Source organism: Triturus cristatus, chromosome 9 (genome assembly GCF_964204655.1).
Source record: "Triturus cristatus chromosome 9, aTriCri1.1, whole genome shotgun sequence".
Classification (NCBI taxonomy): Eukaryota; Metazoa; Chordata; class Amphibia; order Caudata; family Salamandridae; genus Triturus; species Triturus cristatus.
In genome coordinates, this window is record NC_140592.1 from 945,536,087 (window position 1) to 945,559,732 (window position 23,646).

A 23,646-nucleotide genomic window follows, 5' to 3' on the forward strand; every position below is an offset into this window, starting at 1 on the left:
ACATTTCGAGAATAACATGAAAGAGTTTTGCAGCCTTTATTTTTATTAATTTCTTGTGCTGAAAATAAAAGGCCTCGACTGCTTTTTGTTCGTCCTGTCAAGAGAGGACAGTATAGCATTGTGCACAGTGACATGCTATATTGCAGAAAGTGCATATAAACTTATTGCTGGCGATTTTCCACGGTGCTAGAATAACAAGAAGAAACCACTTTTATCAACGCTGTGTGCGTGTCTCTGCGCACAGCCTGTGCCTTTGCGAAAGACTGCCTCTGCCTGCTTCTGATATTTGACCCGGTGTGCTTGTCGGCACACAGTAGTGCTCTACGTGAGGTCTGCCCTGAAGAAGGAGGGAGTATTGTGCCAATTTCACCGCCGCTGGCCCGGGCGCCGCAAGAACCTTGGGTAAAACTTCCCCACCGCCGGCCGTGTAGAAAGTGGAGCACTGAGGGCTGGTATTGTATCGTCACCAGCTCCCAATCGCCAGAAATGCTGCATGCAGATTTTAATTTCACCGCCACTGGCCCAGGAGAGTGAATGCGCCGAGTGGGCTGCCCTGAGGCTTTGTGTCAATTTCGCCGCACTGAAAAGAGGCCTCAGAGCATCGCCTAGCAACGGGGAAGAGCCACGTTGGAATCCCCGAGCGTGAGGAAGCCCTGCAGCTGACTGAAGAATCGCCAGCCGCGCAGGAGAGTAAACAACCTCCCAGGTAACGCTCGGTCTGCCGTCCCGAGTGCAGTGTGTGTGTTAGCCTGGGGCGGGTTGCAAGTCTGCGAGGCGCTGGCGGCTGGGGGGCCAGAGAGGCAGCGTCCTCGTTGTTTGCGTTGCATATGATAAGAGCCATAAAGAGGGGGGAAAATGCTACCGCCGGCCACAGCTTGCAGCGCTTGTGTGCGAGTGGTGCGCGCGCAGCAGTAATCAAGCCATATGGCGCCTCTGCTCAAGCGCGCGCCAACGCACATGCACTGCAAGCTGTTGCCGGCGGTGACATTTTTTGATGCCCTTACTTAAAGTCTTGCCAGACCAGTGCAAGCGCTGGGTCAGGCGAGACATAAAAAATGACAAAACCAGAGAAATCAAGGGGGTTGAGCAACTTCTTGGATATATGGTACTGGAGCGAAGGATCTTTTAGCACTATCATCCAAAAACATCGTGACAGGAGACCATAAAAGTAATCTTTTTTGTTTCAGAGACATGGGAAATACAAAAGTTGTGTCCAGTCTGGGATTATGGCAAACAGAGTACCACCAGCTAAATACGAGAGTCTCTCCAATAATTGGAACAAACCAAAAGCACAAACGCAAATCATTGACCTGTTAGTGGCTGCAGCCTTTCAGCAGATAACAAAAAATTGGAAAGATGCCTCCAAACTTATTGTACTTTTAAGCGTGTTTTGCAGTAGACTTTCGGAGAGTACTTCTTAGAGGTAATGGCACTTTTAGATTTATGATTTGCCCTATGCACTTTTTAAAACCTTGATTATATATAGGTTGCGATGGGGAGAAATTATATAAAGGTTCTTTCGCCTAATGCGAATGGACTAAATAACAAACATAAGAAGTTGGCACTAGAGAGGTGGATATTGGAGCACCTGATGGATATAATTTTTATACAAGAAACTTATATTTAGCAAATTCCGCACAGAGAGGTGTGAGTATCTGTTATTAACCATTTACAGTTGGAGATTCTCGCCTAACGAGGGGCTAAAGATGGTAGATGGACCCGAGTAATGGCTTAATTACCGGCTTTCACTGTACATTGGTGATAATATACACCTCTATTTTAGATTGTCCGGAACCGTTGTTGGAGCTTCCAAAGTCACTCATGATTCTTCCGGATCTGGTCCTCTTATGGGGTGACTTTAATTTTCTTCATAACCCAGGTTTACCTTCCACAGCAAAGAATCATAGGCACAATAAAATGAGCATGGTCCAGGTCTCAACACAATATAAGAAAAGCCTGAGTTTGCACGTTCATTGGAGGGCGACATTTCCCCTGCAGTGCGATTATACCTGTTTTTAGCTAGATATAGATCAGCAGTTAGACTGGATTTTTTTTGGAGGTTTCTGAGCACATGGGGCCTCTTTATGGTGGTGGTCAGACTTTAGTGAATGGGGGCTAAAAAATGACACAGCACTACGACATCCACATTTATAACATGAAGATATTTAATTATATTGTAGGTGGCAGCTACCCGGGCCATGTAGTTTGGATACATGACAAAATTGATACATTTAATATTTGGTGAAGATATTCGGGAAAGAGATCTGGAAATAATTGGTATAAGATTAAGAGGTGAGATTAATTGGTGTATATCTGCCTAATTACATGAGGCGTAGATATTAATAATGACGATTATAACAAGTGCATTTCGATTTTGTTACCAGGAACACAGGAAATTGAGGGTGCACTAAAGGCTGATTTATTGTAATCAGTCTGTCGGGACCGAAGTAGAACCGGCTTGGAGGTAGGATAGCTTTGCGTGATATCATGGGATATGGTCGTTATCATGTTGATATACAGCTGGTATAACAATAATGCTCATATGAAGTGACTTATTTGTCATTTAGATACGAACAAGGAAGTTTCAGAGACACAGGTACCTTCACCATCTCATAATGGACATTCTGTTGATACCTAGTCCACGGGAAGGTGGGTTTAGTCACCCATTATAACGAGGAGAAATCCGATTTCACTGCACCACGTTCCGTTTACTAATTTGTGTCACATGACTTTGTAAATTGGTCAATATATATGTTGTGCATGACAATATGTAAATACTGGAGTATGTCACAATACCATATACTACTATGACCATACTTTGTATATAACAATGCTGTTCACTGGACAATATATATTTTAAGGAAGGTTTAGGTATATACTTGGAATAGATATATGTGGTGGACCATACACTACAGATATTACTTATGCGATTTTCCAGCCCTGAGGAAGTCGTGTGGAACTCCCTAGATGACGAAACACGTGTTGGCTGGCTGGGCAAATCAAAAGAAAGAAAATTAAAGATCAAGAATAATAGAAGAAAATTGGGTCATAATAACCGATTTACTGAATAAGATTGTGTGTGCTCGGGAAACTTGTTATTTGTAACACTATATTATGGTCAGACAAAAATTTTGAATCACTATTTACTTGAAATACCCCAAAATGTTGAGTCTTGGGGGTGAATCTTCCACAGTTGGAGTCACTTATGGAGAAGGTAGTAACGTCGTAATTACACATCAGGTACAGATGTGGCTCCATAGCTCTTGTCCGGGCACCCTTCTTCATCCAACTATAAGTCCCTGCCAGCCTTTCCCTCGCGCAAAGACACACCTTCATCTTGTTACCTTATCTTGTTCTTTCATCCCCTCTCACCATTCCAAGCATCACATGCAAGAAATGGGGACGCCCTGCGTACTACACATATACATGCACTCTTTGATATTCTTAGAGAATTGGGAAAGGGATACCCTGGCCATATTTAGGCAGACCCCAAATGTGAAAGGTAACTTTTACTCTAAAAATGATACAAAATTGTATAAATGTCAGCCTATCCTGTATTTTGCAAGGAGCAGCAAGACAACATCCACGAGTTCGGTTACGGAATGACTCTATCAGTGGATATCGGCTCCTTATTAACACAGAAACATATATGAATGTGATGTTCTCCTTGGGCAGTTTTTCCCTCAAATTGTTTTGAGGCATGAAAATTTCTGGTCAGCACTTGACCTTTTAATAGTAACACAATTAATGTAGTTTTGGTGGGAGGATAAGGCTGTAGTCTTATGCAGTGCGTGATTGTCCTTAAGAGTGTTGGCTGATTAGATGAGTTGTCTGTGTCTTGCAGTGGGACTTCAATAACATTAGGTGGTTGTGGTTCTGTTTTTCTTCATTTTCTTCCCTGACTGCGGATGGAGCTTTTGTTTTGGGCAAACCCCTTGGAGTACCAGGGTGCTGAATGATTTAGCTTGCAATTGTGTGTTTTAGTTAGAGTGTGTGTGTTCACGTGACTTGAAGTCTATTAGAGTGTCAGACATTGAGGTCGAAGGGTGAGTACAGCCATTGCTTAAAATACTCGGCAAGGGCATATATTTGCTGTTAAGCAAGGATGTTTAGTGTTAGTCCACCGAGACCGGATCCTTGCCAGATTTTCAGGATGTGTAAATGGGATAGATTTACCTATAGATTTACTTACAATGAATATAAATGGGAATCCTTTTCAGAACTAGGGGCCCCTATTAGTAAATTTGAAAGCTAAAAAGAGAGGCCCATGGTGCAAATCGGATACAGTCCTGAACTTGTAAAGACACGCTGTAAAAGTACTTTGCAAGTTATGAAAGACTGCTTTGACTGGCAAGACACCATACACATCCGTCGTCTTAGCTTTAAATACTTGGGCATCTGAGTAGAGCTGCTCCCTGAATTCACCTGATCCCTTAACACGGGGCCCCTTGCATGAAAAGCTAAGGCTGACCTTGTGAAATGGCAATCCCTTCCGGTGAACGTCATGGGACGCATAGTTATATTCAAAATGATGATACTGCCTCGCTTTCTTTATGCCTTTCAAAACTTAACGCTCTTTGTACCACAGATGAGGTTTCAGGCCCTGGATAGAATGATGACCTGCTTTCTGTGGCACGGTTCCAGGACCCCCTTGGTATATGCACACTGCCAACATGGTCCTTGCGACGGTGGCCTGGGAATGGCTAACCTATACCTCTTATATTTAGTTCATCTCCTGGCCATCTACGACTGGTTTAACGGGGGATGGTCGGATTCCGCCTACCGCTTTGAATTATCCCTTTTGGGATTCCCTCGGATTCTGTCCATGCTCTATGGCTCTCCCATTTCCAGTCCACCCAGTCAGTGACAAAAACGGCACTCCAGACTTGGAGGGCGGCTCTGCAACTCACTCATTGGGATACCAAACACACACAACACACACCGCCTTGGCAAAGGTACTTTGTTGAGGGAGGCGACGTCACTGCTGGGCTTTGGGTGCTGGGACCTGATCGCAATCTTGCAACTGTGGGATGTCAGGTTGGGGACACACGTGATTGTTTCAAGAACTTCAAGTCACCTACGCGCTGGCGCATACACAGTTCTATAAATTCCTTCAATTGTGACATCCCTCCAAACTCACGTCTCGCTAACTGACTCTCTTCCAGAGTTTAGCCCACTGGAGGCCAACATTCTGATGGGCGATTTGGGAAGAGGAGGAATTTCCTAAATCTACAGCTCCTTGGTTTTTAATGCCCCAGGCACTCTATACCATCTTTGGACCCGATGGGAGGGTTGGGTGGGAACCCTTGTAGATTATGACTGGCGAGATGCCCTGTTGGCATCAAGGATCATCACAATTTCCTCCAGTCTGAGGTTGATTTATTCATATTATCTTTATACTGCCCTCGGCTCCACCGAGCATGACTTCTCTATGATCCCATCTGTCCCCGCTATGGCGGCGCTCCTGACAATTTCTATCACATGGTTTAGCTGGGCCCTGCAATTCAAAAATTCTGTGCCAGATGGGTGGTCCCCCTTACCCCAGTGTTGGTTTTGTTGGGAGTCCTTGAGGGCTCTGGAGGGACACGGTCTGATGGGTCCTTCTTGGTAATGGCCTAGATGGTCGCCAAACATGACATTGCCACACACTGGAAATCCCCTTCTCCTCCCACCCTTTCACTGGCGTCGAGGGTTGGCTGGTGTGCCCAGCAGGGAAGGACAGTCTACCTCAAGCATGGTCGAGTGTGGGGGAAATGGTTGGGCCAGTGGGCTGATGGCCCTGACTGAGGCCGGGAGTGCTGTTGTGTCTGGTATTTTGTATTCTTATCTATCAACTGCATGCCAATGGCCTGAGCGATTGCATTGTAATGATCTCAAATGTGCATATTGTGTTTCCTCTGTGTTTATTTTCATTTGCACAAAATTCAATAAAATATTTATCAAAAAAAAGAAAGGTCTGCATGGGTTTGAGTTTGCTGCAGACAATGTTTGTTTTAATATCACGGAAACCAACACTAAAAGCCAGCCAAGCAGACTATAAAACAGGCCCACAAACAACCAACTAAGCCTTCCCACACACTGACCAGTCAGACTCTCCTATCGACTAATTGCCCTTTGGTTGATAAAGTAAGCTAACCTCATTGGAATGTGAGCTCTATACCAGGATGGAAGTTTAAGGCACTTAATTTTCCAAAACATTTCTGTTCACTGTTTGGCAAAGATGGACTGTTCTAGGATTATGTCAGAAACCGGCTAGTCACATAGCCCACATCCTGTTAATTTTCCTTCTTGTTATGTTTTGGAAATCCTGCAGTAATGTAGACCGGGTTCTTTCTGTGCCCCATAGCCTCCATGCATCCCGAAAGTAAACGCCAGTCCCCCTCAGACTCCACTCTCACTGGTCCAAGAGGATAGGGGACTCCTTAAAGTAGCCGTCAATGTAAACCCGGGGAGATTTTCATCCCCAAATGCAGTTTCCACAGCACACTAGGCTAGGCAAATGATACTATCTCTGGTCTACTCTCTCGGGCCATGAGCACCACGATTTCCAACTTCAATTTATCTGTCCTTCTATCATCTTTTCTGGCCCAGTGTCTCTTGCCCCTCTTAACTGCTTGCTACCTACAGACCAGACCCCTCGGCCCAGCTACCCTCAATACATTGTTGGTCTATCCATTGAGAAACTAGCTTTATAGAGTAGACCATTCCATCCACAAGACTCCTGCCTCTTTAGGCCTATCTTGTCCTACTCACCCTTATTCCACTTCAATGCTTTGAGGAGACCTCATGATGGCTTAGAGCACTATGCAAAAAAGAAACTTAACAAAATATTAATTCCGGATACTATGTTTCCTCAGAACGGACTGCCTGGCGTACCGGAAGTATGAAAATGGTAAATTCACTGAAAATGTGTCAAGCTTGAAGGGGTATTCGGAACAGCTGAAGGACATGGTGACATTTTACCTGGGTTGCAGCTTCTCTTTTGAGAGCGCGATGCAGAAGGTGGGCGTACCAGTGAGAAACGTCGAGCAGAAGTGCAACGTGAGCATGTACAAGGTAGGCCTAGAAAATCTGGACTCTGCTAGAAGATTATGCGACTTCTATATCTACATGTAAATGCGATAGCACTAAAGACATTATGCCCTATGGGCTTTCAGTTTTGGCAAATCTCCTGGTTACCAAAAAAAACAACTCAACCAGTGTATTCCAGTCAAGTTTCACAAAACATTGTGGCCTCCATGTGCAACCCGTTATTCGCCCAAAGATCTGTTGAGGCATACGGATCGCGTCAGTAAAGATCTACACATAGTACCTAGGTGGTGTCAGCTTCCAGCGTTCCCACAGAGTCCTGCTGATGTGCCCTACCCTTACCTAGAAGGTTTAGCATAGCTTCCTTTTCAGATTCCATTCAGTGTTTAACCTTTCAGCAGGCACTAACTGCAACCATGTCATTTATGTCCTCTTGTGGTGTTATATAAAGTAGACACCGCCCAGGCCAGAAGGCTTAAACCGGCAACTCGTTTATCATCGACAGTGAACACACCCACAGCAGCGAATAGAAGCTCTGTTCTAGATGAATGGGGAGTTCTTCCATATAACTAGAGCTAGGTATATATTCCATTAAAATGAGTCCAAGCTCCTAACAAATATTTCAGGAAGGACTTCCTCATACAAGATACTTCAGTGGCACCCCCTGCAGGATTACTATCAGTGAGAGAGAGTGAACTCTGTTTATTTAGACCATAGTCTTTAAACACAAGTAAAATCTCATAAACAGTAAAACCATATATAAAAGGATCACATGAACAGATAAAACCACCTGATTCTTTAGAACTAATTTAGCTTAATATTTTGTTAAAAGGGGACCGGTAACCACCTTCTTCCCTGGTAGCATCAACATTTTCAATATTAAAAACACATTTAAATAATTAAAGTAACATTAAAAATTATTAGTCGACGGTATCGTTGATACTCTCATCAAAAGGGGATCCTTTATCCATATCCTTTCTCATTAGCAGCAGTTGAATAAAACCGTTGGATCTATAACTGTTCTTTAAGCTTTGTTGCTTATATACGCAGAATAAGGGATTTTAAGAATAGATAAAATTTCTACCCTTGCTTAAGTTTTATCCCATACAAAACGATGAATGCCTTTCATATAGCTTCCTAGTGCAATAGCAATGTCAAGACTTATCATTTCTGTCAGTAACACAATGGCTTGGGCTCGTGACCTTATTCCGTATTTTAAAAATACTGGGCGTAAAATCAATTTTCTCAATTCTAAAACTGTAAGGCAATCCAGCAAAATATGCTGGATTCCAGATTTGGTCCCAAGGCCACATTTGCATGTTTCATCTGGGTGTAACATCTCTGACTTTAATATTCCCTCCATTAACCATGGGTTAATGCCAATTCGTATCCTTAGGATTTCACACCAAAGCCCAAGGTTTAGCAGAGTTTCTAGGTATGGATACCATGCAGCATTTACCCAGGAGTTTATTATACATTGGACCAATTTTTTTCTTCCTCAGGTACTCTAAGTCATTATTCCTTGACTGCTCCATGCCTTGGTACCTGAGAGACGTATTTGTAAATTCTACATCCAGGGGGTGCTGTATAGGGCTCACATTTAAACTACCTGTTATTACCTGGATTTTCCTTCTCGCTTCCTTTGCCCATTTTAAGCTACTATGCCGGATCTCTTCGCTACACCATTGTGAGATTTTCTGCACTCCCCCTGGGTCCTGGCGTTTCCAGAATCTTACCAAAGACATTTGGACCTAGCTGTTACATGCTATTGTTCCTAACTCCATCCTAATTGCCTGGATCATTGCAGAGCTTGGTAGGGATAATAGCATTTCTAGGGCCTTACCCTCCTCCCGATCCCACTCTCCTTTACCACTTAGAAGGAGGACTTCTGCCCCATATAGTACTTGGGGTGGGATCATAGCTTCATAAGCTTTTAACATAGGTTTGTGCGACATATCCCCATAGTCCATATTAAATTTTTTCAGCCCGCAGATGGATGAGAAAGCTTTTGTGTTTTGGGTTTCTAGGTGAGTACACCATTTTAGGGAGCTGTCGAACCAAAGGCCCAGGTATTTATATTCTTTTACTATTTCAAGTTTTGGTTGTCCTAAATACCAGCTAAATTTTTTATCTCTTTTGCCAAAACATAAAATCTTCGTTTTATCCATATTTACAACTAAAAACTTTGCCTCACAGTATTCTTTAAAAGCATTTAATTTCCTTTGGAGCCCAAGCTCCGTTTGATCAATTATCACAAGATCATCGGCATATAAAAGACTTGCTACTTTCCTTCCGTTCATTCTAGGACTTGCGCTTCTTTCTACTTCCAGCGCTGCAGATAGGTCGGCTAGGAATATTGCAAAGAGCAGGGGGGCCAGGACACAGCCCTGTCTTAGCCCATTTCCTATGGCTATTTTCTGTGTCAGTGACCCTTGTGTGTCCTTTATTACTTGGGCCCAGTTCCCTCTATGTAGTTCCTTTAGGATGATCAATAGGCTTTCCGGTATATCATATTTTATCAGGCATTCCCATAAGTTCTTACGATCCACAAGGTCGAAGGCTGCCCTGAAATCAACGAAACAACAGTACATTTTCCCCTTTTGTTCTATTGACTTCCGGGCAAGTGCCCAGAGGGCGAAACAGTGGTCTATAGTAGAATGACCTTCTTTGAATCCCCCCTGTTCAACCGGCACCACTGAGTTCTGGTCTGCCCAATCTTTTAGTTTACCCAAAACTATTTTTGCGAAAATCTTTTCCCCAATATCTATTACATTAATTAATCTATAGTTTTTTGGGGCTTGCATATCGCCTTTCTTATGTAAGGGCCTTATTATTGCACCCTTCCAATTGTTGGGGAACTTCCCAGTTTCTAGAATAACTTGGAACACCTTAGCAAAGAATTCTGCCCACCAGTCCAACCGAGTTTTAATTATCAGGGCAGGGAGATTGTCTGGACCTGCTGCCCTTGTTAGATTAAAACGTTTTATCGTGTTTTTCACTTCAGAGGCCGAAAAATCGGGTTTTAAAACTGCTACCAGACCGCTCAAATCTGGTTGCAATCCCTCTTCCGGTTCTCTGCCTGGGCTACATAATTCCTGCAAATATTCCTCCCAAGCTGTTTCTTCTACCACACAGTTCATTGTGGCCGCAGGGCGATCTACTGCTGATTGAATAAGTTTCCAGAACTGGCGTATATTCTTTGTTTCTATTGTCTCAAGCAGCTCTTTCCAACAGTCTTCTTTATACTCTCTTTTTGCCCTCCTAATTAACATATTATATTCTCTTTTTAATTTCATGAGGATATCAGCCTTACCCTGAACAAACTTTATACTACGTGCTGTTCTCCTCAATTCTCTCTTTTTTTTCCAAACAGGTCTTTGTAAACCACCTTCCTTGTCTCTCCTGCTTTCTTTGGTTCCTTTTATCATTTATTTTGTCTTTCTTCAGACCATCGCTGAGGCTTTGGACCACTTCTTCAATTTTACCCACATACCAATACAAGCTCTGCCCACTTAATTTGCCCAGATCTAAGTTCTGCTGCAATTTTACTAGCCAGGCTACATACTCTTCTGTTAGTCTTGTGGTGATCCACCTGGGGTATCCCACCTGTTGTTCAATAACTTTATTACAGGGGTTCAAATGTACGTCTGGGAGCTCTAGTTCTGAGAGGTTATGGTCACTCCCTTCTCTATTAGTAATCCTAAAATCTTGAATTAGTTGGAAGCACCAGGGTGTCGTAAATACATAATCTATTGGACAGTTTTGCGAACCACATTTAAATGTTTTCTTTGCTGGACAGTCTAAGGTTGATCTTCCGTTTAGACAGAAGAGGCTTTTAGTCCCCAAATAATTTCCCAGCTGAATATCATTGGATGTACGTACACAGTCTGGGAAAGTTGCTTGTATTATATCATAAGCCTCCAGTAATTCTTGGAACCAGCAATCTACTTTCAGTGACCACCTCAATGCATCAGTCAGAGTTTCCAGCAGTAATGTAAGTTGTGTTATCAGTATATGCAGTGCCTTTAGATGAGTAATAACATAGCATCCACAAAAGCAGTGCACCTGGCAGCAAGGCAATGACCTCAGCAACAGCCCTCCCCAACATAGCATGAATTATCATTCGAGTATCCACATTAAATCTATTTTCAAAAGGCATCAATTTGCCCGCAGTTATCAGTTTATCTGTTTCTTAAAATGCACCCATTTCACTCTCAAACACATGCTTTTCAATGCTGTTACCCATTCAAACAATAGCATGTAATTTTCTGAAAAACACAATAGTTGTCACAAATTCCTGTTTTTATTTTTAGGAGGGGGTGTGTGTGTGTGTCTGTCTGTCTGTCTGTCTCTCTGTCTCTGTCGGATGATAGGATGACCATCGTAATGAACGCAGGAACTGTGTTTATGCCAAGATAGGGCATCATGATATCAAATTTGGCCATGATTAGCCAAGGATGAGTTAAACATTTCAGGGGAAGCCATTATCATGCTGGAATGCATTATTAGGCAAGGGATTCCCCCCAAAATATGAAGAAGGGTCAAGATGCCAGAAATGGTTACCACTGGGCTGACGACACCTGTATTGTAGCGGGATCGGTAGATGCCACAAGGGGTGCCAAATGCCAGGATCCTGACCAAGGGCGTACACTGTCTGCCAGGTAGGACGCACACATCAGGAACACCGACTCATACAGACATACACACACTTGTATTGTATTTGCATTTATATAGCGCTTACTACCCCTTACAAGGCACCGACGCACTTTTCGACAAGTAGCATGCTACTCCGGAACCCGTAAAGGTTTAGCAGTGAATTTGTAAAGTGAAAATATGAAATGAATTTGAGTGGAGACAATTTTAGTCAGTTATTTGGATTGAGAAGGATAGTGGAGGGATAGAAGAGGGAAAAAGGTTTGCATTTATATAGCGTTTTCTACCCTTCATGGGGTGTTGAAGAGCTTTGTCGGCGAGTAGCACAAACATGCACATTCCTCACCATCCAGCTAGCCAGTTGTTTACACTCCCCCATCCCCTGCTATACCTCTGCCATATTCAGCTCCTGAGTTGCTGCTGCACCCGAGCCTCTCACTGTGACCCTGGCTCCTGACCTTGAGCCATGCTGAATGCCATCAGTATTTTTCCTTCTGGGACCTGTGTTCACACAGAGTAACAGCATATTAACTGGTCATTCTGGTGTTTGTGTGTGTGTCTGTATCGTCTGTCTGTCTGTCTCTGTCTCTACCATTATCTTGGGTGGCTGACACTCCCAAGTGTTTGGAGCTGTCCTGCATCTTGCTTGTTGCAAGAGGTAGTGGTGCTCAGTTCCACACTCCCATGTGATGGATGTACTATTCTCTTCTGGGAGCTGGTTGATGGTAGCTGGCGAGCTGCCAGCAGCAACCACCATACTCTTTGGCGACCCCAGCTGTAAACTTCTGTAGCTTTGCTGCTTACATAATATCGCTTTGGCATTTGCTTTTCATTGAGATTTGCATATATGGTGGAATCCATGTGACCTACTTTGATATAGGATTTGATGAGATATTTGTGACTGTGTATCATTTATTAATTAGATGGTGTAGTTTTATTGAGAAGTGTGCAACATGGTAAGAGGTGTCACCTGTGATATTATTCCCAGGTATCATAGCCACATCCCCAGGGATTCATGCAAGAAGAAATGATGAAGTCATATAAAATGGTGCCAGGTTTGACACACAAATCCTACAAGGAGAGGGCTCCTGGGTAAATATGAGCCTATTCTGACATCTTTCAAACAGGAATGCAAACAGATCGTATTAACATTTTCTTAAAAATCCTAAATTACAATTTTGTAATTGCCAACATTAATAAATATATATATATATAAGTTTCAGGGACATTATAGTTAATTGGACATTTCACTCGTACAAAACCAGAGAAATTCTGCTGTTATAGTTAGTAGAGCTAACTATAACTCGCGCCTCCGCAATGCACTGCTGATGACGTTACATATTACATCTCTCATGACATGCTCAGTAACATCACTGATGACATCTCAAATGGCATCACTGATGTTGTATCTATATATGCCAAGGTATATTGAAGAATGATTGGTTGTCCGCGAACCTGTATGGGTGCCTGTGTGGGTGGGGGGGGTGACTCCCTGCATGGGTGGGTGATTCACTGGGTGTGTGCGTTTGAGTGCGTGTGTTAGGTAGTGTATCGGTGAGTGAGTGTACGTATAGCTGTGTTGGTGAGTGAATGGATGTGTTAGTGGTAAATGTGTAAGTAACTACACATGTGAAAGGCAGTATTTGTGAGTGTTGGAGTATATAAGTGAGTATATGTAACAGTGAGTGATTGTGACAGTGGCTGCATGGATAAGTGTGTGCTTATGTCAATAATTGTTGAAGACAGTACGTGACTGTATAAATAAGTGACATGGTGTATGTATAACTGTATAGCTGAGTAAATGGCAGCGTAATTAATTCTTTGGGTGACTGACTAGGTTTTTGAGTATCTCTTTGGTTGAGTGGCAGTGTGTGATTGTCTATATGGGTGTATGAGTGGATATATCAGTGGCTGTACTGATGAATGACTGCATGTATGAGTGACTTTATGGGTTAGTGGGTGAATGTGTGTGTAGACGTATCAATCACTGAGCGGGTATTTACTAACTGCTATTGGTGTGTCTATGGTTTTGATATTGGTAGTCTGTATTTTAGAGTGGGTTTATAAAAGGTTTTATTAGGGTGTGAGGATGTGCATCAGATGATCATGTGGATGATGTCATCAGTGGTGTCATCAGTGATGTCATTTGAGATGTCATCAGTGATGTCACTGAGCATGTCATGAGTGATGTAATATATGACGTCATCAGCAGTGCATTGCAGGGACGCGAGTTATAGTTAGCTCTACTAACTATAACAGCAGAATTTCTCTGGTTTTGTATGAGTGAAATGTCCAACTAACTACAACGTCCCTGAAACCTATGGTTTTTTTCAGTGAATTTCAAAGGTTTTTTAAATGCTAATTTCTAACTATAACGTCCCTAAAACCTATGTTTTTTTTCATTGAATTTCAAAGGTTTCAAAGGTTTTTAAAAAGCTAATTTCTAACTATAACATAGCAGTGGTGGAGAAAGGTGAGCGTGGCCTCCGAACACCACTTAGAAATCCCACTGTGTGGGATTTACTGGAGGTAACACGAGAAGTAGTTAGCCCCCAATGTTAACCTTGGGTGCCAACTACCCCTCCTATTACCTCCAGTAAGTCCCACACAGCAGGATTTTTAACTTCTCATACCAGGCCACACCCCCTTTTTCCACCACTCTGCAAACGTGCCCCCCGGCACGTTGTAAGTTGGGAAATTCCCCTTGAATACTGAGGGTCCCTGGGGGCCAGCTAGCCCACCAGGTACCTCCAGTAAGCGCCTCAGAGCTGGATTGCAGAGAGGTGGTCCGAGGCCATGCCCCTTTTTACACCAGTCTGCAAATGCGCCTCTAGTTGGCCACCAGGTACCCTCAGTATTCAAGGGGAATTAATTCCCCAACTTACAACGTGCCAGGGGGTGCGTTTGCAGAGTGGTGCAGGGAGTAGGCGGGGCCCCCGGCAAGATGCCGGCTTTTTTTTTATTCTTTTTTTTTAGAAGGGGGCTATGTGGCCCTCCTTCTTTTACCCCCAGGGCCTGACCCCTTCTTATTTAAAAAATAAAATAAACAAACGGGAAGGGGGCTGTGGGGCCCTCTCCCGAGGTCAATTTAGGCCCCTGGAACCCCATCCCCGGGGCATGGCCAGACTTTTTTTTTTTTTGTTAAATAAATTTGGAGTGGGCCATGTGGCCCCCCTCCTCAGGCCAAATATGGCCCCGGGGGCCGGCCTTCTCCTTTTTTTTATTATTTGTGGGCCACTGTAAGCCCGGGGACCCCATCCCCCGAGGCTTGGCCATTATTTATTTTAATATTATTTTGGGGAGGGAAACTGCGTGGCCCCCCTCCCTAGGCCAATTTCAGCCCCAGGGACCCCATAACCCGGGGCCCGGCCATTCCTTTTTTTTTTGTTCTTCAAAGGTAGGGGGGCTGCATGGGGTCAGGGTGTTTTTACCCTGCCCCTTTTCTTGTTTTTAATATTTTTTTTTTACCTTTTTCTTTCTCCCTGGGTCTGAGCACAAGACGGCTGCCAACGCTTCCTGGTTTGAAGTGTTGGCAGCCAATCAGAGGCAAGCTCGGGAGGACTCAGCCAGTCAGATCTCACAATTCTCAAATATCGATATCTGTAAATCTTTAAATGTCTCAAACACTACTGAACGGAATTACACCATTTAAAAAAAGCGTGCTTTCTGGCCCAAGAGCTATCTCTGTGCCAAATTTGGTGTAATTCCATTCAGCAGTCTAAAGTTTCCTATGGAAATGAACATGGAGAAAACAGGTTTTGGAACCCCCCTTTTTTTCTCGCCCCCCCCCCTTTACGAATCACCCCGAAACTTTCAAGACAGGAGCTGACCTGAGTGAACAATTAGTTTTGAAAATTTCGTGAAGATTGGTCAAACTGCGACAAAGTTATTGGCAAATCAAAAAACGCTTTTCCTATGGAAACAAGGCTCTAACTATAACTACCTACTGGCGGCCGCCAGTAGGTAATGTATGTATGTATGTGTATATATATATACCGCCATCAAAGGATAAGGGCACCGCCGCCGACGTCGACAGTAATCAATACTGGTGGAGTTGTGGCTATTTGACCTGCTCCTGCACCGAGTGCAACGAGGCAGGGGCGTAACAAACGCCCCCGCAGCCCCCGCGGTGCGGGGGGGCCCCCAGTCTTCGGTAGGTGAAGGGGGCCCCCTCAGCTCTGTGAGTGAAAAGGCTTGCTCTAAAAAGCAGGTGCAGTCTGCAGCCTGCTCTGCGCTCCTCGCTCTGACCCAGGGCAGGACTGAAGAGAAACAAAGTAACAAGTTACATTGTTTCTCTTCAGTCAGAGCCCTGCCGGAAAAAGGATGGGGCCCTGCACTCTTCAGAAACACCGGGGCTTTCAGGGAGAGAGGTTAGACTTGTAAAGAGCAGGACAGATCACATTCTGCAGTGTTGTCGGTAAGTCTAGCAGTTTTAATTGTGAAGTTTTAATTGTGTGCTCCTTCAAAAACATGCTATGTTGTGGGTTGAGAACAAATGCCTAATATGTTTTAAAATGCAGCATTTACATTTCTACAGATAGGTTATCTGGGACTTTAATTAGTCCCACCTGTAAATATCCTCCTGTCCTGACCCTCTTCTTTGTCTCACACCACTAACAAGTGCAGGATATGTTACCTCCTGCCAGGCCCGGTTCTAGAGCGTGGGGTGGGCCGGGTGGGCCAGGCCCACCCAAACATGAGCCATGGCCCTCCCAGTGAATCTGCCACCGATGTACAACTACAATAAAAACTGTGCAGATAACTGGTGATTTACGATCCTGCTGCAGAGTAACCATTTGTCTGTTGGTAGTTTTTAAATGCTGATAAACTGAATTTTATGGGGATAGCTCAGTGGGTTACTACCTCTGTCACAGATATCCTTGTGTTACTTGCAGTTCAGAAGTTACTATCCTAACATAGGACAGTGACCTATGAACTGTCTTTAAAGAGCTGCATACAAACTTCGCTTTTTTGTATTGTGATATAGTTAGAACTTCTCCATTCCTTCATTATTCTAATGTTGCCAAAAAGAGTTTGTTTGGGAAGTTATTACATTTTTATCAGTAAAGCCAACCCCCAACCAATGGAGTACTCTTTAAATCCTGAGTTTGTGCTTCTCCAGTCCAAACCCTCGTAAAATATATTGCCCACTAGTATGGATGACGTGATTTCTACACCTTGTAATCCTCATTGGCTTATGTGACATTCCCCATAGACTGATTTATTGTCTCTGTATAATGCGTGCTGTTATGTAAAGTACTGTGACACCCTACACTCATATGAGTAGCGCTGTACAACAAATGGAATGGATATGAGGGGCAACGGAGAGATGAGGGGCACAAGTGGAGGGTGGCAGTGAGGGAATCCGAGGAAGAGGTCATGGGGTGGGGGAGCTACGGAGAGATGAGGGGCGCTGGTGGAGGGTGGCAGTGAGGGAGTCAGAGGAGGAGGTCACGGGGAACTACAGAGAGATGAGGGGCACTAGTGGAGAGTGGCAGTGAGGGAAGCCGAGGAGGAGGTCCTGGAGTGGGGGTGGAGTTGCGGAAAGATGAGGGGCACTAGTGGAGGGTGGCAGTGAGGGAAAACGAGGAAGAGGTAATGGGGTGGGGAGCTACAGTGAGATGAGGAGCACTGGTGGAGGGTGGCAGTGAGGGAGTCAGAGGAGGTGGTCACGGGGTAGGGGGAACAGCAGAGAGATGAGGGGCACTAGTGGAGGGTGGCAGTGAGGGAATCCGAGGAGGAGGTTACAGGGTGGAGGGGAACTACAGAGAGATGAGGGGTACTGGTGGAGGGCGGCAGTGAGGGAATCTGAGGTGGAGGTCATGGGGTCGGGGGCTATGTAGAAATGAGGGGCACTAGTGGAGGTTGGCAGTGAGGGAAGCGGAGGAGGAGGTCATGAGGTGGGGGAACTACAGAGACCTGAGGTGCACTAGTGGGGGGTGGCAGTGAGGGAATCCAAAGAGGAGGTCACGGGTGGGGGGATCTACGGAGAGATGAGGGGTGCTGGTGGAGGGTGGCAGTGAAGGAATCTGAGGAGGAGGTTATGGGGGTGGGGGGAATTATGGAGAAATGAGGGGCACTGGTGGAGGGTGGCAGTGAGGGAATCTGAAGAGGAGGTCAGGGGTGGGGGAGAACTACAGAGAGATGAGGGGCGCTGGTTGAGGGAGCAGTGAGGGAATCTGAGGAGCAGGTCATGGGGTGGGGGGGCTACAGAGAAATGAGAGGCACTAGTGAAGGATGGCAGCGAGGGAAGCCGAGGAGGAGGTCATGGGGTGGGGGGAACTATAGAGAGATGAGGGGCACTAGTGGAGGGTGGCAGTGAAGGAATCTGATGAGGGGGTCATGGGGGGGGGGAACTACAGAGAGATGAGGGGCACTGGTGGAGGGTGGCAGGGAATCTGAGGAGGAGGTCATGGGGTGGGGGGAAATACGAAGCTATGAGGGGCGCTGGTGGAGGGTGGCAGTGAGGGAATCTGAGGAGGAGGTCATGGGGTGTGGGGGAGCTACAGAAAGATGGGGGACATTGGTGGAGGGTGGTAGTTAGGGAGTCTGAGGTGGAGGCCATGAGGAGGAGTGGCTATGGCGAGATGAAGGGTACTGTTGGAGGGTGGTAGTTAAGCTATCTACAGAGAAAGAGGTCAAAAAAGAGGTCAAAAAGACGTTTGCACCAGCAATAAAGCCGGCCCTGTCATGGCCTTTCTGTTTTCATTTATTTAATTAACAGTCAGGTGATTAGGACAACTGTGGAGCATACTTTATCATGCATGCTAATTATTTTTACTGCTATATTCAATGTTTCAAGTTTGAAGGTGATTTTACTATTGTTTTTTACTGGGAATAGTGAAAGTGGAACTGAATGGTGGCTGATATGGGGCTAGGGCCCAAGGTCAGGTGTGAGATAAGGTGTGATGGAGAAGGGTGGTAGAAAAGTGGATAATCAAGCCTGTAAGAGAGTGCACTGCAGAGTCAGAGGTCAGGTGGAGTTAGTAATGAAGAGGGTTTCTCCCTGAAGGCTCGCACAGAGGAAGCCCGGGTAGTGTCACTTGCTAGATACTCCCACCTTAGAAACTTCCTCTTCCCATCAAAGGGACATTGCATGGAAGAAAAGCACTTTTTGAGAGTGATAACATTTAGAAAGAGACTTTGAAAAGAGTGCGTTTTACTGTGCCTTGTAAGAGTAAGGAGAGATAAAGGAGGGCCCAGAAGCAGGCCTGGCTAGATATATAAGCGATAAATCGGGCCAGCCGAATGTACCCTTGGCCCACCCAAATAAAAATTCCCGGAGCCGGGCCTGCCCCCAATTTTACCATTCCCCGTCCCACCCTTCGTGTTAGTTGGCACTAGCTTGGTTTTATTTTACCTTTGCCAATGCTTGATTACTTGCTTCACAAGCATTGGCTGCCGCTGCATGGCTCCCACGTGCTGGCCTCACACTTCGTAGCTGAGGAGACCCGTCCCCTGTTGCTGTAGACGCCTCGGTGCTGTTGCTCCACCCTGGTGTAGGCTGCCAGCTCCTCACCCTGCTCCTAAACCTCTTACTCATCAGCTCACAGCCTCACATCTACCGGGGCACATGAGCTGAGCTACCGGGAGCCGTTTGTGTTGGTCTTGGTGCTGCTCTGTGGTATTGCTTGCTGTGCTGGAAGGAGAGAGGGCTCCTTCCTGTCCACCTCTAAACAGGTGCCGGGGACTACAGAGAAAGGGGGCCGGGATTGACTACCCTTGTAGCATGTGACAATAAATGACCTAGTATTACATTCTCTCTATAATGGTGAGTTCAAATCAGAACATGCCAAATGTGGCCCTCGGGGTAAACACACTGCTACTGGGCGCCAGAGACACACAAAAATCACTATTCGGCTCCTGGGCATCGGCTAAGCTTTATCCAAACAGTTCTGAAGTGCTGCTCACGTGGTATTAAGAAGTCTTTTCTTGCACTTTTTCGTCGAACAGCACGTCACAGAGACCGGTCTGTGTGCAACCCATTAATAAAACAAATTGCACCTCTGCCAGTGGCATAGTGTTAACTTTTGTTGAAATAGTGCCAAGAAACACGTTTATGCTGTTTGTGAGCGCTATAAAACACATAAATTGTACCTATTTCAGCTGCACGCAAGTTACCAACTGAAGCGTGTTACAATAGCGCTTAATGGAAGGTCCTTGCTCTTCATCTGATGTGTGCATAAATTGAAAAGCTTGTCACGCTTTGTTAGTACTGGAGTCGTAGAAGAATATGGAAGGATTTGCTGTCTTCGTCTTTCTTTTCTCATCTTGGTCTCTTTCAATCTTACTTTCATTATCTTGCACTTAATTTACTAACTTTTCCTACTTATGCCTACTGCTGATTTTTGTTTCTACTCATAGGTTTCATACTTCCTCTTACTGTGCTACGTAACCTCTTAATTTTACCTTTCTCTTACACCTCATATTTGTTCCCACTCTTACGTTTTATTATTCCAACATACTCTTGCTTCCACTTACAATTTATTACGCCTATTTCCTCCTGCTCTTACTCATTTCTCCTCTTACTCCTATTATGTCTTCTAACTGCTATTCTTACTTTTGCTACCATATTTACCAATGCCCTTATTACCATTAACTTAGTCCTACCTACTCCTACTTGCACTCTTACTCCTGCATACTCCTACTTGAACCTACCTTCCGCTACTTTTACATCTACATACTTCAGCTCTTCTGCTTAGCCCTTCGAATGCCTATTCTTACTCATACTTGGGAGAGGAGTTGGCCTAACGGCTAGGGCGGTTGACCTCGAATCTGGGGAACTGGGGAACTGGGTTCAAGTCTCAGCAATGACGCTGAACATCCTGTGATTCTGGGCAAATCTCTTAATCTCCCTGTGCCTAACAAATATGAATGTGTCCTCATGTAACGCAACTGGTGCTCATGTAAAGCGCTATGATACCCGATACGGGTCAAGTTCGAGCTATATAAAACTCCATAAAATAAATAAAAATAAAAAAAATGAACAGGATCTGCTCGGTCGCATTGGAAGGTAAACAAGCATTTGCAATGCAATTGGTCTCGCATTTGTGAGAGTTAGAGCTATTGACATTGTAAAGGACAGTGTATTTTACCTATGTGTTTTCTGCTTGGAGTGGAGTGAATGTGTGTGGTGTCAAGTGGACATATGTGGTTTGGATTGGAATTGTTAGTTGTGGAATTGTGTTGTGTGGATTGGATCTGTGTAGCGAAATAATGTAATTATGTGTATAGTAATTGTGTGGTATTGAGTGTACTGGAATTATGTGGAGTGGGATTGTGTGTCATGGAGTGGGATTGTGTGTCTTGGAGTGAGATTATCTGGAATGGTATTTTGCGTTGTGGAGTGGTATGTAGTGGAGTTTACTTATGTGGTGTGCTGTTAAATATTATAGCATGATGTGGAATTTTGTGGTGTAGATTGGATGTATGTGGTGTGTTATGTAATTCTGTTGTTGGTTTGAATTATGTAGTTTGTTGTTGAATTATGTGGTGTGGAATGGAAATGTGTAGAGTTGAAAAGTGTGACGTGAAAGTGTTCGCTGCTGGGTGAAAATTATGTTGAGTGGTATTATGAGGCATGGTGTGAAGTGTAGTTATGTGGAATGTTGCTACGTGACAGACTGGATTTATGTGGAGTGTATTTATGCAATATGGATGAGAGCATAATTATGTGGAGGTTAATTATGTGGTGCTGAGTGGTATTATGTGGAGTAATTATGTGTGATGAATTGTGTGGGGATGAATTGTGGAATTGTGATGTGTGGAATTATGTGGCATGGTGTGGTGTATAATTGTGCGGAGTGGAATTATGTAGCATTTTGCAGAGTTGTATTTTGTGGAGGGTAATTCTGTGTTTTGGAGTTGCGTGTAAATATGTTGTGTGACGTATAATTATATAGGTTGAAGTGGAATTATGTGTACTTGAATTGTGTAGTGTGGAGTGTAATTATGTGGTTTGGAGTGCTATTAAGTTGTGTGGAATGTTATTATGTGATGTGGAATTATGAGGTATGGAGTGAAGTAAAAATATATGTTTTTTCATATTTAGGATTGTAATTATGTGGTATGGAATGTAGGGTTAAATTATTTATAGTTGAATAGTGTGGCATGGAATTATGAGAGGTTCAAATGTGCTGAGTTTGGTAGAATTAGGTAGCGTGGATTTGAGCAAGCTGTGCACGCTAAGGCTTTTATGTCATGGGGTATAAAGTTGACGATTGTCTATTTTTCTTTGTAAAAATAATTTGGGCTGTTTCTTTACCTTCCGGTACATTTCTGAACAATTTGTTAAGCTAAATTGTAATGTTTCTTTTTGTGCGTATGCAGGAAAGAACGAGTGTATGTGGAATGTTGCTACGTGGCATAGACTAGATTTATGTGGAGTGTATTTATGCAATATGGATGAGAGCATAATTATGTGGAGGGTAATTATGTGGTGCTGAGTGGTATTATGTGGAGTAATTATGTGTGATGAATTGTGTGGGGATGAATTGTGTAATTGTGAGACGTGTGGAATTATGTGGCATGGTGTGGTGTATAATTGTGCGGAGTGGAATTATGTAGCATGTTGCAGAGTTGTATTTTGTGGAGGGTAATTCTGTGTTTTAAAGTTGAGTGTAAATATGTTGTGTGACGTATAATTATATAGGTTGAAGTGGAATTATGTATACTTAAATTGTGTTGTGTGGAGTGTAATTTTGTGGTTTGGAGTGCTATTAAGTTGTGTGGAATGTTATTATGTGATGTGGACTTATGTGGTATGGAGTGAAGTAGAAATATATGTTTTTTCATTTTTAGGATTGTAATTATGTGGTATGGAATGTAGGGTTAAATTATTTATAGTTAAATTGTGTGGCATGGAATTATGAGATGTTCAAATGTGCTGAGTTTGGTAGAATTAGGTAGCGTGGATTTGAGCAAGCTGTGCACGCTAAGGCTTTTATGGGGTATAAAGTTGACGATTGTCTATTTTTCTTTGTAAAAATAATTTGGGCTGTTTCTTTACCTTGCGGTACATTTCTGAACAATTTGTTTAGCTAAATTGTAATGTTGCTTTGTGTGCGCATGCAGGGAAGAACGAGTGTATGCAAAAAATCATCCTATGTCTCAGTACTAACTTCCACACCTCTAAACAACAATCCCAATCCTAGAATGAGTTATCCGTTTGCTTTACAACAGTTAGTAAAACAAGGAAGTGCTTTGCGAGTCTGTAAGTAGCAAAGGTTTTAAAGGGACTTGTTTTTGTGCAAAGTATTGTTTTTCCCAGTTCAAGGAAGGGATAAAAAAATATCTTCAGATAATAATAGGGGTGACAGGATGGTGCGATAGCAGAATATTGATTTGTGTGGATCTGGCGAGGACTGCGGGCAGCAAGTGCTTGATACGCTATTTGCATAAGAAAATACTATATATTTTTTTCGTTAACCTCCATTAGTTATTAGTAAGGAAGGGGGAAGAGAAGCGTTCACCGACAGCATTCGGTTAGTCTTAGGGAGACAAAGAATGCTGTGGTCTGTGGTAGATGGCGCCCAGAAGGCATACGTATATGTATCAGGAGCTGCCAAAGAAAGGAAGTGGAAATGCGCTTTAGACGTTGCTGGTATTGATGGCTACTGTGCGGTTGCAGACTTCGCTGGGCTGACAGTTGGTGGGGAAATGCTACGTTGTCATTGTAGGTTTAATTCATGAATCGCTCATTCTCTCTGGTGTTTGTCCTTGGAGTACTTGTTGACTGGTGCTACATATGGGATCTGGTTTGCCTTTGACAGCAGGTATGGTTTAGTGGGGTACATAGTGTAAATTAATGTTGGCGTGAGGAAACAAAAATGGGACACTTTGTACATTTGATATTATTGTGTGCATCATGCAGAGGATGAAAAGTAGCAGGAACGGCTTTGATGCCGTATAGGTTAGCAGGATGAAATGTTTTGAGGTGGTCAGTTGCAGAGATTGTTCAACATT

The 23,646-nt window shown here is 43.9% G+C and overlaps 1 protein-coding gene across 6 annotated transcripts in view; it reads left to right on the top strand.

Annotated features, from left to right (window-relative positions):
* Nucleotides 1-23,646, top strand: part of DGLUCY (D-glutamate cyclase) — a 257,725-nt gene that overhangs the window by 130,948 nt on the left and 103,131 nt on the right. For 4 of the 6 annotated variants that reach the window (XM_085626535.1, XM_085626533.1, XM_085626534.1 and 1 more), the window contains one exon: nucleotides 6,858-7,056. In XM_085626535.1, coding sequence (XP_085482661.1) covers nucleotides 6,858-7,056 — 199 coding nt within the window. Of the gene's footprint in view, nucleotides 1-526; nucleotides 707-2,389; nucleotides 2,465-6,857; nucleotides 7,057-23,646 lie in introns of those variants that run through there. The other 2 variants (XM_085626537.1, XM_085626538.1) reach the window with 2 other exon arrangements.